The sequence below is a fragment of the Echinops telfairi genome, unplaced genomic scaffold, assembly GCF_000313985.2.
Source record: "Echinops telfairi isolate 266 unplaced genomic scaffold, ASM31398v2 ScPeMD7_7469;HRSCAF=8507_1, whole genome shotgun sequence".
Classification (NCBI taxonomy): domain Eukaryota; kingdom Metazoa; phylum Chordata; class Mammalia; order Afrosoricida; family Tenrecidae; genus Echinops; species Echinops telfairi.
The window spans coordinates 86,040,123-86,059,946 of record NW_022111373.1 but is presented as its reverse complement, the minus strand read 5'-3'; the positions used below and the strand labels follow the sequence as shown (position 1 = coordinate 86,059,946).

Below are 19,824 nucleotides of genomic sequence, written 5' to 3'. Positions count from 1 at the left end.
TGCTCCCCCCTCCCTCATGAGCCCTTGATAGTTTATAAATGGGTATTTTGTCATATCTTGCCCTGTCCGATGTCTCCCTTCACCCACTTTTTTATTGTAGTAAAATATATATATCACAAAACACTTGTCACTTCAACATTTCTTACATGTACAATTCAGTGACATTAGTGATGCTCAGAATGTTGTCAAACTATTCAACCATTATCTGCTTCCGGTTTTTCCATCATCATTAATAGAAACTTAGTATTCTTTAAGAAGTGACTCCTGGATTGTTATAAGAGCTATAAGAACCCCAATGAAGTGATCTTAAATTAAAAAAAAAATGACCCTTTCAATTCCTCCCTCCCTCCCACTCCTGGGAGCCACTAGTAAACATTACCCTCTTTATATTTCTTTGTTTATATATATTTCATTACATAAACTTAATTTGATTACATAAATCCAATTCCCTGTTAAGAAAATGAGAATTTCATGAAAGCTGTACTATGCAAGAAAAACAAGAAATGTTAGCATGTGTATTTTTATGACTAAAAGCACCTTCAAATAGTTTGTGGGAATATGGAACTGAATGTGAAGCCCCTTCATATGTTGTTTATCTGATAGAAATCTACTCGGTTGTTTTTTAATTTTTTATTGTGAATTAAGTGAAGATTTAACAGAGCTATCAATTTTACATTCAACCATTCATACACATTCTGTTTCATCTTCTTCATTGGAATCCCTCCCACTGTCCCATCACTGCAGTGAAATGACTTGGTATGGCTCTTCTATTCATTGTCTTTGTAACTCCCACCAGTTGGGAGTTACTGAGTGGGTGCATGTCAATAAAGTATAGAGGACTCTAAGAAGGGAATCTGTCAGTTTTGCCATTCCTCTGGTCATACGTGAACCATCTCAGAAGTAGGAAGAGAGGAATCTTGGGACCATCAAGAAAGAAGAGCCACCAGCTCTTCAAATCTTCTGCATGATTTCAGATGCAGCAGAGGCACCAGAATGGACAGCATCAAACCATGAAACAGAGAAAAGGCGCCAACACGGAAACCACGAGGCAGAGCAGTAAGCTGGAAAGAGTAAGACTGAGTGCCTTCGGAAAGGAAGCTGGTTTGCACAGTTGGGTGATCTTTTGGGCATTTCTCAAGTGCTCAAGGAGCTTTGTAACACTTTCCTTAACAGTCCAGACAGAGGCCACAGGTTGACTTAAGGATTGAACACCAGAGAGTGTTGTACCTGCTGGCAAGGCTAAGAAAAGTGCTTCAAACAAAATAATTGTATCCTTGATGCGTTCTGATCCTCGCTTTATGTAACCTGTTAAGTTCCCAAATAAACACCTCTAAGCATGAGCGTTGTCTGTGATTTCTGTGTGGCCATTACAGCAGATAATCAAACCCAGCAGAGTAGTATTGTGGGAGGGATGATTGGTGTCAGAATAGGGTAAAGGAAGTTGGACGGTGGAGGCATGGAAATTATCCTTGGGCAGATGTTGAACTGGATTCTCCTCCTTTGTGTAGCCAGCAGAGGTCCAAGGTGGCCCCGACACCATTTCCTTAATCACTTATCCCACTTCCTCCCTGTGCTTCCTGTTACCCATGCTTCTTCTGTCATAACCATTCTGAGCATTGTTACTCGGTGTTGTCTGTTTTAAGTGCCTGTTCCCATTTAAAATTTAATTAGATAATACATAATCGTATGTTGGCTTTCGACCAAGAGAAATCTTTATGCTTTGTTCCTTTCCCGATTCTTTTTAGAGTTGGTGGTTCCAAGATCTTGCTCAGAATGACGTTAGGGAGAGACGTGCGGTCTCCTCTTCAGACAGTGTCTTCCTTCACCGCAGCCGGCAGAAATGTCTTACGGTGGGATCTGTCCCCAGAGCAAATTCAAACAAGGACTGAGGAGCTCATCGAGCAAACCAAACAGGTGTACGATGTTGTTGGCAGGCTCCCCATGGAGGAAGTCACTTACGAGAACTGTCTGCAGGCCCTGGCAGACATAGAAGTGAAATATATAGGTGAGTAAGATGCAGAACTGTATCAGTTTTCCTTTTGTGGGAATCATTAAACCCATTTTATGCTTTCTGGCTTCGCAAGCAGTTTTCTAATTTTACAAGAGATTGGTTTTTACTTAATGGCTAATTAATTGCTTAGAATTAAATTACCAAAGATTAAATTTTTTTTATGATGTTGTCAAAAGTGCTATAAAATGCACACTTTCATCATACTGCTAGCTGGAGAGCATTTTGGCAATATATATACAGTCAGTTCTCATTATTTGCGGTAATTATGTTTTCTAAAGTCACTGCAAACACTTAATTAGCAACTGCTGACAATTGCTCTGAGGAGAACTACGAAGGGGCTTCAAATGCTCATGGAACAAATGCCATGGTCTTTGAAGGGCGTTTGTCCACAGACTGGTTGAAGCCACTCAAGTACAGAGTTACTTTCCTGGGAGCCTTTGGTTACAACATTTTCATCAGCCAATCAATATACATACCTTGTTTTTTATTTGCTTTCTGTTTAAAGATACCTCACTTGATATATGTTGTTGATTCATAAATTGCCGAAAGCACTTCAACTCATGTCTGAACAAAGCTTATTTAATACGTAGCCTTCTTACACTTAAAACTGCGGCGGGACCTTGTTAAATAGTGAAGTCATCAACAACCAAAAATAATAGAAAAGGAACAGGGCACTCAGTTGACCATAAGAAGTACCCTGGTTTACAGTATGAAAGCTACGTAAGGCAAAGTGTTGCCTTATTTGACCTCAGCTGGGACTTGGGCATCACGCAACTCACATTTCACTGCTCTGCGTGTGCCAGCGAAGCAGCATGAGAAAGCTGGATTACTGATGATGGGCTTACAAATAAATTTTTATCAAGTATGCTGTGGCAAATATGGAATCTGGGACTCATGAAGATGGACTGTTCAAGCTGCTTTCAGAAGCCAGCGCGCAGGCCCAGTAATTCCAGTGTAACCACTTTAGAGAAGTAAACCGGAAACACAGGCAAAACTCGCATGTAAGTTTGTGTATTAATAGGTACTCCATCATATTAAAAGCTTAGAAACAATCGCTAAATGAAACACCCTCGCTCAGTAATGCAACGGAGCCTTTCAAATCATGTCTCAGGGCACTATTTAATGACACAGAAAGAAAATTAGAAGAGCATATGTACACTTTAATAATAGTTGTCTTAAGTAGTAGGATCTTGTTTTTGTTGTTGAGTGCCATTGAGTCAGTTCCCACCTGTATCAACCCTATGCACAACAGAATGAAACATAGCCCCGTCACGCACCATCCTCACAGCTGTTCCCAAGCTTGAGCCTGTTGTTGGAGCCACTGTGTCCAGCTCTTTGCGGGACTTCCTCTTTTTTACTGCCCCTGTACTTTACCAGGCATGATGTCCCTTCCCCATGGACTGGTCTCTCCTGACAACATGTCCAAGTATGTAAAAACGAGGTCTTGCTATCCATAACTCTAAGGAGCACTGTGGCCATACTTTCCATTTTGTATTATTTCCTTCCAAATTTACTAAAATGAATATATAATATTTTTGTAATGCACATATTAGGTCCTTTGAGTTATAAGAAATGAAGACTCACTCAGCTTACTTGTAATTCTTGGATGTATTTTGGAGGATAATTATGGTGATGCAATCTGGACTGTGTCCAGGGCTCATAAAAACATCAGATGGCTATGGAGCTGGGTATCATAGTCATGTATGTCCGTTTTGGAATTAGGAAGGTTGTCCAGAATCCATGATATCCCTCATAAAACTAGGGATCTCTTGGTCCCCCATTACTCCTGAACACCAAGATTTCCCTACACTGTGTTCTATCAGAATAAGGTGTTGGCTGCTTTCTCTCTGACCTCTGTATTTCTTTTCCAGTTTCTCTACTGTATTAGTCTAGGTACTTTAGAGAAACAAATTCTCAGGAACTCATTATAAGAGAGTTTTATGTAAAGAAAGCGTGCATCACGAAAACATCCCAACCCAATGCTGCCCAAGCCCACAAGGCCAAGATTAACCCATTAACCCAACACCAGTCCACAAAGTCCTCCACCTCACAAAACAGAGGCAATGATGCCGACTGCAGGAGGGAAGCTGAGTCAGTGAACGAATAAGCATCTCAGCACTAGCAGGGGTCTCCACACGGCTGCTCCAGCACCCAGGGCTGCATCAGGATAGGTCCATGTGGCTTCTCCTTGGGGATGTCTTGTAGGAAGTCAATCTTGCAAGCTGAAGCAGGGAACTGCTAAGGCAGCTGCACCCTGGTGCGACCATCACAAAGCAAGAGACCCGAGAACTAGAAAGGCAGGCTTCACCACCCATTTATCCCCCCGCCTTTCAATCAGCCCCACATGTGTTTATTGGCCAGGTTGGCACATTTAACTAACTCATTTACCTTTTGCGAACTGCTTCACTCTGTTACAAGTCTTGAGTGTAAACACCTGAATAATAAGACACCACTGCTCTTGATAGGCAGAGTCATAGGAACAGGATTGGTCCCCTATTCAGCAGAGTTTGTAACTTCATGTGCATATCTTACCTGGATTGGGGTTGGCCATTGCCTGGGTACTCATATCTATAGCCAAGATGATATACCTACTATAAAAATAAAAACTCATGGGTGGGGGGGATAAAATCTTTAAAAATCTCATCATTTAAAATTCTATTCCCAACCCAAGAGGAAAGCAAATTTTGAGAATGATGAAGGCAACAAATATATAAGTGTGCTTTACACAATTGATGTATGTATGGATTGGGATGAATTGTAGAGCCCCAATAAAATGATTTTTTTTTAAATTCTATTCCCCTCTCTCCAATAATGGATCTTCTAGATATACTTTAAAGTATGTGGTGTTGGTTCTCATTTTCCAGTAAATTTACCTCTGTGGGTTAATTTTCACCATTTTTCTGTTTGGGAAGAGAGTTCTTCAAAAGACAAGCCTTTCCGATCTGTGCATGTTTCCAATGTTCATTTTGCCTTCTACAGCAGCTGCCAAAGCCCTGTTTGTCCGGTGGCAACCACTGGGCATCAGCGTTGTTTATAGTTTGGCAGCAATAGCATAGAGTCTGCTTCCAGGCCTTTGTGGCTCAGGAAGGAAGGAAGTGCTTTTCAGCATTATTGTTTAAGAATATGTTTCCAATTTTAGGCGTGTGTGTTTTATGTTGCTCATTTCAGATCTTAAGCAATATTCTTTCTTAATGTTTTGTGTTGTTAAATTAAAAAGCGAAACAGAAAGTATAACTGTATAATTAACCATATCATTTAAATAAATACTGGACTCATTAGAATTTTAATTTTTGGTTTCATTCTTTTCTTAGTCAGGAAGTGTAAGATTATTTACACATCTCCCCCACTATCCAAAAGTAGAGTGTTCCTATCAAGCCTGTGGTAAGGCAAAACAGTGTAAAGCGAAGAGGCTATTTTCACTGCCTTCCAGTCAGTTCCCACTCACAGCCACCCTACTGGATGGCATAGAACTGTCCCTGTGGCTTTCCCACGCTGTAATTCTTGACAGGAGTAGAAAGCTGCCTGTCACTCCCGCAGAGCAGCTGGTGGTTTTGAACAGGCCAGCTCATAAGGCACTGAACCACTAGGACACCTTGAAGATGCAATTAGCTTTAATTTATGTGGATTTTTTTTTTAATCCTCCCACACTCAAAAAATATCCCGACATACCAAATAACACATAAAACCTAAACTCATACGAACATCTGTGAGTGTTATTTGACACAGACAGTTCAGCGCTGTGCCAGCATGATGCTGGGATGCCGAGCGTTCTTCTGGGAGGAACTTGGGAAGCAGTGAAACAAGTGCTGAATGCTGGCTTTGCTTTTTGCCCTTTTCCAAAAACGTAAAACTCTCTTCAAGGTCTTTCAGTTAGCAAAACCAGGGATCAATGTGGTAGTAAGTCCTTTGCAAAAGCACAGTGACTTAAGGAGGGTTTGGGAAAATCAGAGATACCTGTATTTAATCAAATTATAAAAGCCTACTAAGCTAATTAGAATTTTTTTAAAGTGCATATTATTGAACTATTTAGCTATTTGTGGCAGGGTTTTATGGTTTGGGGGGCTGTCTTTTTTTTTTTTTTAAACATTTTATTAGGGGCTCATACAACTGTTATCCCAATCCATACACACATCAATTGTGTAAAGCGCACTTGCACATCGCTTCTCAAAACATTTTCTCTCCACTTAAACCCCCGACACTAGGTCCTCATTTTTCCCCTCCCTCCCCGCTCCCCGCTCCCTCATGAGCCCTCGATAGTTTATAAATGGGTATTTTGTCATATCTTGCCCTGTCCGACGTCTCCCCCCATCCACCCCTCGACTGTCTGTCCCCCAGGGAGGAGGTCACACACATTTCCATGTAATCCGTTCCCTCTTTCCTACCCATTCTGCCACTCACACCACTGGTCCTATAGGGCTCATCCGTCCTGGATTCCCTGTATTTTCGGTTCCTATCTGTACCAGTGTACCTCCTCTGGTCCAGCCAGACTTGCAAGATCGAATTCGAGTCACGGTAGTGGGAGCAGGGAGGAAACATTTAGGAACTAGAGGAAAGTTGTATTTCTCATCATTGTTACATCGCACCCTGACTGGCTCATCTCCTCCCCGAGACCCCTCTGTAAGGGGATCTCCAGTGGCCTACTAATGGGCTTTGGATCTCCACTCCGCACTGGGGGGGTGGGGGTGGTGTCTTTTCAGCTTTATTTGTAATGCTGGTTCACGAAGAATGTTTTATGATGGAGGTAGGTGCTTGTTTAACTGTACAGATCTTAGCATATAAAGGATAGCTTTACTGTTTATACAGATGTTTAAATTTTCACTATTTACAACCTTTATAATAGTGAAGACAATAAAGTAAAAATGTGTTCATGGTCATAGCACAGCTGGAACCATCTCTAGAAATTATGCTCATTTTTATGTTTTCTTAGGGATTATTTTCAAAAAACCCTGGTGGCCTACTGGCCTGTGTACTGGATTAGTAGCCACAAGGCCAGCAATTCGAGCCCACCAGCTGCTCCTTGGGAGAAAAAATGAGTTTCTCTGCTTTTGTTAAAGATTCATAGCCTCAAAAACCCAAAGGGGCACTTCTGCCCTGTCCTATAGGATCGCTCCGAGTCAGAATTGACTCGATGGCAATGAGTTTGACATATAAGTTCTTTTACTAATAGGTTTTCGCCCAGTTAAAGCTCAAATGCAAATGTAAGAGATTCACAAGAACAAAGTGTGCTTTGTAAAATTAGAGCCGATTGAGAGGCCTCGCCATCTGCTTCACAAGGTCGCAGCTTCGAAAACCCTGTGAGCAGCTAGCTCTTCCCCTCTGCACACAGGGTGTCTCCCTACATTGGCCATTGTTTTCTCTCTCAACAGTGGAGCGAACCATGCTAGATTTCCCCCAGCACGTCTCCTCCGACAAAGAAGTACGGGCGGCAAGTACAGAAGCAGACAAGAGACTTTCTCGGTTCGATATTGAGATGAGCATGAGAGAAGATATATTCCAGAGAATCGTTCATCTACAGGTAAATGATGGTACAGAGCCCTTTAGAGGAAAAAGTAAAGCTATACACAAAAGAGGGAAAACCTTGACCAGCCTTTTAAAGTATGTGAAGCTTTCTCGATGTTGTTCTAATGATTATAATAATGAGCATAGATTATCATTATTAGATAATATTGGATGATTCCACTTAGGTGTATGTTGAGTTGCTAATTACATTCATTTTAAATTCAACACCAAGTGTAGCTAAATATACATCTGTAGATCTAGGGCGTATTAATCATTATGAACTTGAGATTTCACTGTAAGTATTCAGAATCCAAGTATCTTTGAATTTCTGAAATAATGCAAGGGTTAGACTAGGTCAACCTAATTAGAAGCAAGTGGAATTTTAGTGGCTTTCCTGTAAATATCTGGGGTTTTGGGCCAGGATATTGATGGCATGCTGTTGATTCACATCAGTCATTTCTGTCTGTCATCCCTACATTTTTCAGGACTTACGGAAATTATGGATAATGAATGTTCTAGGTGGGTCTGCCTTGAGTGGCTTTGGTCTTTTTATTCCCCCTGTGCTCATCCTGATTTGCATTGTGGCCATGACTTCACTTTAAAATTTTAATTTTCCTAAGACCTCAGCAATTGGATGGTAAACAAATATTTTACCACCCTGAGCATTTTTAGTTAATTTTGCATGTTTGTTTCTGTCGACCCTCAAATCCTCTTTGTTCCTTGTTAGCAAATTATGATCAGATTAAAATGAACAAAAAATGTTTTGTTATTTAACTCATTTATAGAATATATGTGCTCAAGATGTGTTTTCCCATGTTAGACAAGCATTTTTCACACTATAATTTATAGTCTGTGTAGTGTCTGATAGTTGTGCTGGCCTTATATTATCGTTTAATGCCAATAACACGTGCCTTCTACATTTGTTTGTCAGCTGCTCCTTGCCCCTCCCAGGGAGTATTGTAAGCATGCTGTGCACCTCCCCCACCTTTTTAATAGCAACATGTAAAATAAAAGTGACATAATTACTCTTTTTAGCTAAATGGTTCCTTTTCTCCTTTAACCATAGTTATTATTCTGTGTGATTTGAATTATTTATTTCTCTCCATTTTTAAGTTTTTACCTTGAAATAATCAGATTTCCTTCTTAGCTCTGTGATAAACATGTATTTTAAAACATTTCCCTAGAATTTCTAATTTTCGCTGATGGTGCCCGGCTATCAAAAAGTATAGTGTCTGGGGTCTTAAAGGCTTGAAGGTAATCAAGCAGCCATCAAGCTCAGAAGCAACAAAGCCCACATGGAAGAAGCACACCAGCCTATGCAATTATGAAGTGTCGAAGGGATCAGGTGTAAGGCATCATCAGAACCAAAAATCTTACCATAGTGAATGATGGGGGGAGTGCTGAGTGGAGATCCAAAGCCCATTAGTAGGCCACTGGAGATCCCCTTGCAGAGGGGTCTCGGAGAGGAGATGAGCCAGTCAGGGTGCGATGTAACAATGATGAGAAATACAACTTTCCTCTAGTTCCTAAAGGTTTCCTCCCCGCTCCCACTACCATGACTCGAATTCTATCTTGCAAGACTGGCTAGACCAGAGGAGGTACACGGGTACACAGGGAGGGTAAAGGGAGAATGGGTAGGAAAGAGGGAACCGATTACAAGGAACTGTGTGTGACCTCTTCCCTGGGGGACAGACAACCGAAAAGTGGATGAAGGGAGACGTCGGACAGGGCAAGATATGACAAAATACCCATTTATAAACTATCAAGGGCTCATGCGGGAGGGGGGAGCGGGGAGGGAGGGAAAAAAATGAGGACCTAATGTAGGGGGTTTAAGTGGAGAGAAAATGTTTTGAGAAGCGATGTGCAAGTGCGCTTTACACAATTGATGTGTGTATGGATTGGGATAACAGTTGTATGAGCCCCTAATAAAATGTTAAAAAAAAAAAAAAGAGTTGTAAAACCCTCCAATAAAATGATCTTTTAATAAAAAATAAAAAAAAGAATTTCTAATTTTCTCTGATTAGCTCTGTTTTCATTCTGACTTCTAATACCTCCTTTGGATATTGTAATCTCAGAAAGGTATTTCAATCTTTCTGTCATTAATAATTATGCCTGATGTTTTTGTTACTGTTTTCCCTTCTCTGATTCCTAAAATGTTGCTCATAGGTATGGAAGATTTATCACTTTAGAGTTCCTTACGATACGTTTTTGACCCCTCCTTTTTTTATTGTGTTTTCAGTGAAGGTCTATACAGCAAATTAGGTTTCCATTTAACAATCTCCATACTTTGTTTTATCGTAATTATCTTTGTTTTAGCACAGTCTTATATAGATGTTAACTTAAAGGTACACAGCTCTTAGAGACGATATCGCTGACTTTTCTAAGCCAGTCTATTGGCTGAGAGGTGACTTCCAGAAGTGGCCTCAGCTCCAAGTTCAAAGGGAATCTCAAGAGCAGTGGTCTGTAATATGTAGTCTATAGTCTGTGGTGCTCTAATCCAGTAATTCTGGCCTGGTTTAGGGACTTGGGGGTTATTCCACATTTTTTTTCCCATTCTATCTGGGACTATCTCCTGCTACACTTTAAATTTTTATATCTGTTTGAGATTGATAGAACTAAATGCAGGAGCAATTGTTACCTGTCTAGGATCACAGTGGACAGGTGACCTGAGAAGTAGCAGTACATTCATCAGATTGTTTGGGCTGTTTGTTTAGGCTGTTTCGCTTATTGTAACCAGTCAGTTTCACGTTTGCTTTCATAATTGTCCCCTCTCGCCTGGAATAATTGCCCTCGTATATGTGGATCATTATATGAACATTTTCTACAATGTCTGCTAATACTGCATCAGAAAAATAACTTTGATGTTTGCTTTTGCATTGGAAATTGGTAGGTGAATTTAAAGATCTTTCTTGAGAAATAGATTTATTCACAAAGGCAATGCTTTTAACAAAGTTAGAATGATCAGTATCCATTTCTGCTAAAGTTAGACACTTTGATAAGTAGTCAGTGATATCCCATTGGTATTTATTCTTATTATAATCCACATTTGGTATTTATTCTTCTCTAATACTAGAAGTGAAATAGGACAACCATGGGGTTAACACACCCAACCTGACTTATAAAGTTAGACAAGTAAGATCAGACTAACAGAAGTGAGCACTATCCAGGATACCTTACTAAAATGAAGGTTCTCTGAATACTATTAAGGTCTTAAGATGCCAACAATATAGATATTAATCTAACGTAATACAAAGCAAGAACTGGACAGGACTGCCTTGTTTTTCCAGGCCTTACAACTCCTGCCTCTGACAGGCAGTCTTACCCCTTTCTACCACTTGTTTAGTGGAAAGTGGTTCTGTGTTCTTCCCAGACACAGGTTCTTACACAAGTGCCACTTGTGCAGGTTTTGCTGTGTTACCCAAGGTGACTATAAAATGTTATTTTTGTTCTCTTGTTATTTGTTACTGTAAACAAAAGAATGAGAAGGAGAACACTGCCATCGAGCCCGTTCATTTCTGAGGCTGGAAATCTTCACAGGAGCAAAGAGCCCTCTTCTCCCTCCCAAGGCGTGTCTAGTGGGTTGAACCAACCAACCTTGCAGTTAGCACTCCAGTTCTCACCCGAAGGTGTCACCAGGGCTCATATGAAGTTGCTTTACTTTTGCATTCTTTGTGCCAAACCTATACTCAATGATGTAGTGATGTATTGCTATCTTAGAGCCACAAAATTCACTTACTGGTCTCTCATAGTTTCTGTGGGTCAAGAATCAGCTGGCTTATTCTGGCAGGGACTTGCATTTGGTTTTAGACACAAAAAGCCGAAGCGAGTAGGGACTAAACTGTGAGAAGTTTCAGAGTATTTCCAGAGTCTCTTCAGTGAGCTTATTTGGACTTCTTCACGTCCAGGCAGGCAGCTTTAGGGTAAGAGGATTTCTCTCATGGAGGTACCGGTGTCCCAAGGAGTCAGGCAGACGTTGTATCACATCTTATAGCTTAGCTCAAAAGCCACACAGCACCGCTTCTGCCACAGTCTATTGGTTGGCCAGTTACTGTGATCAGCCCAGATTCGGGATGGGAAGTATCCATTGGTTTTCAATGGCGAGTAAGTCATTTATAGACTGAATGGATGGGTGAAATTAAACCAGCGCCCCGGTCTAGCCAGTGTGCTATGATTGTCTTGTCCATCTCCTAATGTAGCTGGTGATGCCGCTTGACATTTGTATAAGCATAGCCCTCTCTCATAGATTCTTTATACCAAGATTAGAGGTAACCCTGTGTGTAAATGAAGAAATGGCCTCTCAGAAGTAGAGACTTTCCAAAAGCCGCAGAGCTCATTGGTATTTGCCAGAAATTGTACAGATGCAACATAAAACCTCTAAGGGAGGGAGGTATTGAATTTGATTCTATTTGGTCCCTCTGGCATAGTGCCTGGGACAAATTCAGCTTTCAGTAAATGCTCATTGAACCAAATGGAGAAACCAGTCACTGGCAGATCCAGAAAACTGGCCTACAGTAATTGGTGCTGGGACCTGGGTTATCCACATAGCAACAAAATAAAATGGGATGTCTTTGCTGCAGCCAAACTGTAAAACAATTTCTAGTGGATTAGCGTCTTAAATTAAAAGGCCAAGCATAAAAATTCAAGAGGCTTAGGATGGATTCTTGGAAGAGGGTAGAATAAACATATCAGCATTCCAACCCTCCCCCAAGAAATACAAGGAAACAGTGCTGGCCTTTGGGAGACTGAATCATCGTGGAGCAGAGGACAACAGTGGGGGTCCTGCAGATAGACAAGACCCAAATCAACAGCTTGCGTGTGGTAGACAGTCTCTTCTCCATGTCCCTGACACTCTTCCAGCATATGTGGATTGCCAATTACTGTGAACTGGGGTAGTGGCCCGAGGGGGAAAAAAAAAGTGTATTTCCCTAGCCAACCCTGCCCCTGGCTACACTAAGCGATAAGGTTCAAAGCTTCTGCCCAGAAATCAACAAGGTAGGGTCTGCGTGTCAGCACTGACCCAAGCCAGACACTATCCGCTGCAAGCCCACTGCAGCTTGCCACCGAAGGCCCACACAATGGTGTGTGCTCCCATAGTGAACGTTCTACAGAGCTCCCTGTAGACCCCACGCTCAGGCTTCTGAAACCAAAGGACAGACCTCCCAGGAAGTTCGTTCTTGTCTGTGTGCTCTCCCTTTCAGCCGGTGTTGACTGAGGCTGCTCTGTGCTAGGAAGCAGCCACACATAGTGACGGCTATACCCACAGCCAACAAACTCTCAGGAGGGCTCTCATAATAACGAGGTAGACCTCCATTTGGAGCATGACAGCCCCTTCTCCACTCCGACACTGTCACATGCAAGCCTGCTCTAAGGTCCTGCAGAAGGACCCTGCACTGGAGTCTGCTCCTACAGTTAGCACTCCACCTACACATCCCTGAACTCGGGCCACTGAAGATTAGCCTGGCCCCACTGTGGTCCAGCTGGACTGCTGTGTGGTCGGAAACAGGAGTCTTTGAGTGAAGCTATACCCCCATTCCACTCGTATTACCCAGTCAGCAAAACAGAAGCACCAAACTCTGAAACAACGTAAGCAATGTCACAATAAATCACTGCATTGCTCAAATTTAGCTTACATAGTTGAGCATCTATTTCACTGAAGAATTCATCTTGTGCGTTTATTACTTTGTGTGCCACTGTATTTAAATGTTGTATGACTGGATTGTTTTAAAATGACCATGGTGAAAAATAAAATAAAATGACCACGGTGTACATATTTTTTCTTACCAGTATGGCTGGAAAGAGTGCTTATGAAATTTTCTTTGATCCTTGATGGCATCTTAACCAGTAATGGAGAAAGCTTTGCTAAGATGGGTTAAATATCAATGTTTGTGGTCATCAATTCTGACTTTTGGCATCTGGCTGATTTTTAGATAAAAAGATTAAGAAATTTCATTTCTTTTTTAGTTGTAAAGCTAAAACTATCATTTGTTGAATTATGTTTAATTGTTGATATCAACAAATTACATACTGTAAGTTATGAAAACTACCCTTCAGTTGAAGAAGCAAAACTTTAAAATAGAGTCAGAATGCATTTATCTATGTAACAAGTCACCTATGTTTGTTAACAGGTAGCCTGTCACTTTTGGGCTTTTAACTCAGAAAACCTTAGCCGAATGCTTTAAAGAAATTAGTATTCTTATGAAATACTACATGTTACAAAACTGTCATTTTAACTCCATTTAAGTGTACAATTCAGTGACAATCATTTGCATTTACCAAGTTGTGCAACTACCCTGTCTTTCCCCAAAGTTTCCCATCACTCCAAACAGAAACTCAGTGCCTCCTGCGCAATAACCCCTTCCTTCTCCCCTCCCTTCGTCTCCCTGCAGTGGTAAATTTTTGTCTCCTCACTTTTTGTTTTAGTTATTTCGTATCAATGAAGTTACACAGAGGATGAGATTTTATATTCTATAAAGAATTACAGTCTAAGAAACCTACAGGGGCAGTTCTACCCTCTACTGTTGTGTTGCTATGAGTTGGTATCAACTCAGTGGCGGTGAATTTGTCTTGTTTTGTGTGTTCTTTTGGTAGAAAGAGAGCATAGAAAAGCCCAATCTTCTCCATCAGAACAAGGCCAGGGGACAATTGTAGCAGTTCAAGTTGAAGCTGCTGAAGAAAATTAAGACTCTCTCAAGATGAAAGTATGGCCCTTAAGGATATGCCCCTGACTTGAGGCCTTCTCAAGAACAGATTTGACTCACTGAACACTAATCACCAAAGCCCTAAAGAGTCACAGGAGGACATGATACATGCAGAAAGCAAAAGGTCATTAAAAAAATAGGCTATCTCTTGATTTCTCTAGTAGTTGGCAAACTCCGTGCTTGGTAAATAGATCCAATTGGAATGTCTTCATCCAGTAGCGTGCCCGTCTCCCAATGTCTATTCAACCCGTAGCCCATGCAAAACAATACATCTTGTGAGGACAACTTGAGTTGGTCAGTCAGCCAGCAGGCTTTTCTGTACCCCTCCCATCTAGGAACCCACAGCGCTGCCTGAGAGTGCTCTCACCTCAATAGAGAACTCATCCTGAAGGCAATAGTTTGAGAGGAACATTGGAGGACTGCTAATATAGTGCATGTAATGACAGGAATTATACCTCTATTTCAGCTTCTGAAATAGACTTGCCATCTTTTTCAGTCTTCTGATATTTTACTAGCAATCTTAAAGTTTCTGAATCCAACTTTCTGAACAGTATAGAGAATAAATATTCTCTTGATCTTCAGAGATCCTTTCCTAGCATTGTAACTTCTACTGTGTGTACACAATACAGAGGATCCCACAGAAATCATCCTCTATTTCCATACAGTCTGAGCTAGAATTGTTAACAATCTTATGCAGAAAAGGATAAAGTCCTGGGACAAAGGTGCGTGGGAGGACTTGGAAGGATTAATGAAAAATATTTCGTTTCTTAAACCATAACGAATTAAGGATGATAATGTTATAGTATGGCTCATTAGCCAAAGTTAGAAGTTAAAGCTAAGAATTTGAATTTTTTTTTGGCACTGGAGACCGGTACAATCTTAGGAAGATCATTTACCTTCATTTTCTTATCTGTAAACCAAATAAACTTTTCTTTAAGTTAGCATATTCATACATAAACATGTTCTTTGAATGTGTACACATTTTTTAAAAAACTTTTTGTTACTGAAGGAAGTTAGGCAGAAACAAAACATTGTTGCAGCAGAGATTCAAACAGGGCTCCTGCTGTCAGGTTACATAAATTTTAAAATTGCTTCAAAGAGCGTTAGGCCTCCTCGACGGAGGACAAGCTTCACCCGAAAGACACTTGAAACCCGCTTTGCATTCACGGGAAGAAATTCTCGTTCCGGAAGGAAGGTGTAGCTGTAGTCAAACAGTCTAGAATTTTTTGGCAGTTTCTATCTTAGAAAACCCTTGGGCCATAACTCTGGCTGTGCCTGGAGATGACGGGAATGAATATTATTGTGATCTCTTCTGGAACAGGATGTAATTTAGAAGCACATTTTTAAAATGCCTTTCTGCTACCTACTCTGACTTGCAAAGGGGTGGGGGGGTTGGCAGTAATTGAGTCAGGATTTTGAAAAGTATTATTTTTGTGGAAGATCAAGTATTTCACCACAGCTAAGTAGTCATATTTTAAGTAGATGAAATTCAGGGCTGATTGTTTTCTCAGAATATCCTCCAACCCATTAATACTTGTATCGCCTATTTGGGAAGTAAGTAGTTTTACCTGCTAGACCAGAGGTTCTCAACCTTCTGGATGCCGCGACCCTTTAATACAGTTCTTGATGTTGTGGTGACCTCCCAATCATAACATTATTTTCATTTCTACTTCATAACTGTCGTTTTGCTACTGTTATGAATCAGGAAACCCCTGGGAAAGGGTCATTTGACCCCCAAAGGGGCCGCGCCCCACAGGTTAAGAACCGCTGTGCTAGACTCTTTGGTAAAATTTGGGAGTACCGTCAGAAGCTTTATGAAGTCTCGACTGTGAGTTATGAGTGTAATATCCCGAGTGCACTTCCACATCCTTGGAAGTAGCAGCCCTTCCACTTGCAGGTGTGGCAGGTTCCGGCCCACCTGGTGTGAGCGGTTGTCTTGATCAAGCATAGCCCCTCGGTCAGAGCTCTGCCTACAACTGACTATGAGCTTTTGTGAGAAGTCTCTGTTCTGAGCTCAGGGTCGCACGAGTCAAAGCGGAACCCCCAGCAATCCAAGTTCCCGTGCTGCTGCATAGACACGTGCTGGCCTTCAGTCCTGGTTCACTTCCCTCTGGGCTGGTCCTCTGCTCCTCAGCTCCTTCTGTTTGCCTGAGTCCTTAACAACCAACCCAGCTCCTGCCAGCCCCTTCGCCCTGGGGATTTTCCTCCTCTGCCTCCCTCCTTCCTTCCCATTAGACACCGCTACTGCCTGGATTCTCTCCAGCCTCACAGCTTCCAGCACTGTACTGTCTGGAGATTCCTCTTGCCATGCCCCACACCTCAGGACAGACTTCTTGGCGCTATGAAAGCCAACCTGGAACAAGCCCATTAACCACATCCGCATGAGCACTGGGGTTTCAACTGCTGCCACCACCCCTCAGGGAATCCACAGCCCAGTCATCTTCCAGCCATCCGTGGGTCTTTCCCAGGCCAAGCACCTCTCCCAGGATACATCAATACCAGCTGGGGAGGGTTCTAGTTCAGTCATGGCAACAAGCTCACAAATTCTCCAAGGACACAAAAGGTTATGATGGAAAATGGAGTCTAACCATGTCTGGGTCCACTGAGGATGAACTGAGAGGAAACTGCGTAAAGCATGACATCTGTGTCAGTACTGTAACACATCATTGTTTATAGGTCGGTAAAGTAAAATACAGTTTGTTACATTGAAAATAACATAATACAGTTCGTTACATTGAATAGCATCTCAGCGAAAAGAATACAAATATGTACTCAACGGAATACTATGCATTGGTTTTTGTTTTGTTTTATGCATGGTTTAAAAAAAACAATGATGCTATAAAGCACTTCATGACATGGATGTGCTCAGACAACATTATACTGAGTGAAATTAGCCAATCACAGAAGGGCAACTATTGTACGAGACTGCTGTTACACAGAAAAAATCAAGAGAAATCATACTAAAGGAAACAGACTTTGATGCTTAACAAAGAAGTGAGATAAAACAGCAGTCTTAGAGGGCAAACAGGTGATGGCTTGTGTGAAGGGGATGCACAAGTGGGAGGAGAGAAATTAAAGGTGGGGGTTGGGTAAGGCAAATGTGGCAGTTACATAATCTGGTGTCAATTTGGGATTTGAGAGGATTGAGGTGAAGGGGTGGAGTCTAGTGTGTCATTCGGATCATAGCCAATGAGGCCTTTGTGTGGGCATGGCCTTCTGAGAATTCTGGGAATTCCTGAAATTTCCTCCTTGGAGGCAGGAGACACTTCTCTCTCTCTCTCTGCTGACTCCCTGGGAGATATTACAGCTGACAAGACATGCTTGTGTCCCGAGCTGGAGAAGCCACATGGACCTACCCTGGTGCATCCAGACCTCTGAAGCCATGTAGAGACCTGCGCTGAGATGCTTACAATGCCACTGGATCCAAAAGACTTCCAACCCACTGGCCTGTGATCCTCTTGCATTCAGCATCATTGCATGTATTCCATGAGTCTGAAGAGGACTTTACAGATTGGTATCGGACATATGGGCTAATATTTGATTTATGGACTTAATCTGGATTGAGCTGACATGTTTCCTTAATGTACAATTATTCTTGTATATAAAGCTCTTTCCTATACATATGAGAGTGTCCGTGAATTTGTTTCTCTAGTCTACCCAGACTAGCACATCAAGTTTTTTGGGAGATTGACAAGTAACTTAAATTGTGTAATACAAAATTGATGATCTGAAATGTAAACTTTCATCTAATTCACAATTTTTTAAAACATGCTAAAAATTACAAAACTATTACCTGCTATAACAAAAAATAGAGACTATGGAATTATTGTCACACAACCTAGCACTATCGACAGCATGACCAAGTGTGATTTATTCCAGGAATGTAGGTAGGGTTACATGTCAGAAAGTCAATCCACATATAAACATCAATAGAACAAAGGAAAATAATAATATGATCGTATCTATGGATGTCTGAAAAAGCATTTAATAAAATCCAGCACCCTTTCTTGATAAAGCCCCCAAAAAGATTAGAAGAGAGGGGAAGTTTCTTGGTGCGGCACAGTTGAATTACTTGGTGTGACTGCTATCTATAGGCTTTGTAACTACCATCAAATGACTGAGTGGGACATGCAAAACAAAAGTATCTGGGACTCTTGTGAGAGTTGTTCAGTTTTGCCATTCCAATTGGTATGAAGTGAGCAATCTCAGAAGTAGGAATGGAAAATCATCAGCCTGCGACCTGATCGATAGGTTAGGCGCCAACCCTACTTCACCCAGGAGTGTCTAGTTGACATGAACTCTAATCAGGACAGAAGGCTTCTTACAAGCCTATGATATGCGGATGACAGAATCTCACTTGCTAAAAGGGAGGAAAACTTGAAGCAGTTGCTGATGAAGATCAAGGATTACAGCCATCAGTATGGATTACACCTCAATGTAAGAAAACCAAAATCCTCACAACTGGACCAATAGATAACATCATGATAAACAGAAAAGATTGACATTGTCAAGGATTTCATCTGTCATGGATGGAAGCAGCATTCAAGAGATCAAACGATGCATTGCATTGGGTAAATGTGCTGCAAAGACCCTCTTGAAAGTATTGAAAAGCAAAGATACTGCTTTGAGGACTAAGGTATACTTGACCCAAGCCATATTTTCATTCACCTCATATACAGGCGAAAGTTGAGCACTGAATAAGGAAGACTAAATAAGAATCAATATGTTTCAATTATGGCGCTGGCAGAGAATACTGAAAGTAATGTGGACTGCCAAAAGAAAAAACAAATTTGCTTTGGAAGAAGTTCAAACCGGTACTCCTTATAAGCAAGAATGGCAGGACTTCATCTCATATACTTTGGACATGTTATTAGGAAAGACAAGTCCCTGGAGAAGGACATCATTGGGGGCGGGGGCAGTTCTTATACCATTTATTCTCTTTTTGCTTTGTAGCTGTCATGGTTCATAGTTTGATATCTATGTTGGGTTTTTTAAAAATCATTTTATTAGGGGCTTGTACAGCACTTATCACAATCCATACATCCCTCCATTGTGTCAAGCACATTTGTACATTTGTTGCCATCATCATTTTCAAAACATTTTCTTTCTACTTGAGCCCTTGGCATCAACTCCTCATTTTTCCCTCCCTCCTCCACCCTCCTTCTCTCACGAACCCTTTATAATTTATAAATTTCTTTTTTGATGTCTTACACTGATCAGTGTCTTCCTTCACCCACTTTTCTGTTGTGATCAGTTCCCCCTCTCTCCCCCCAACTTCCCTTTACCCTCCTGCTATTGGTGCTCTCGTTATTGGTCCTGAGTGGTTTATCTGTCCTGGATTCCCTGTGTTTCCAGCTCTTATCTGTACCCCTGTACATGCTCTGGTGTAGCTGGGTTTGTAAGGTAGAATTGGGATCATGATAGTGGGAGGGAGGAAGCATTAAAGAACTAAAGGAAAGTTGTATGTTTCATTGGTGCTATACTTCACCTTGACTGGCTTGTCTCTTTCTTGTGACCCTTCTGTAAGGGGCTGTCCAATTGTCTACAGATGGGCTTGGGGTCTCTATTCTGCATTCCCCCTCAGTCACATTGATTTGATTTTTTTATCCTGGGTCT

General features: G+C 41.4%; 1 protein-coding gene across 1 annotated transcript in view; it reads left to right on the top strand.

The window, feature by feature from the left end:
- The first annotated feature begins 1,749 nt into the window (after positions 1-1,749).
- NLN (neurolysin) overlaps positions 1,750-19,824 on the top strand; it is a 78,232-nt gene continuing 60,157 nt past the window's right edge. Inside the window, exons 1-2 of the mRNA XM_004703565.4 lie at positions 1,750-2,005; positions 7,378-7,526. Of these exons, the coding sequence (XP_004703622.1) occupies positions 1,774-2,005; positions 7,378-7,526 (381 nt within the window). The 5' untranslated portion in view covers positions 1,750-1,773. The remainder of the gene's footprint in view (positions 2,006-7,377; positions 7,527-19,824) is intronic.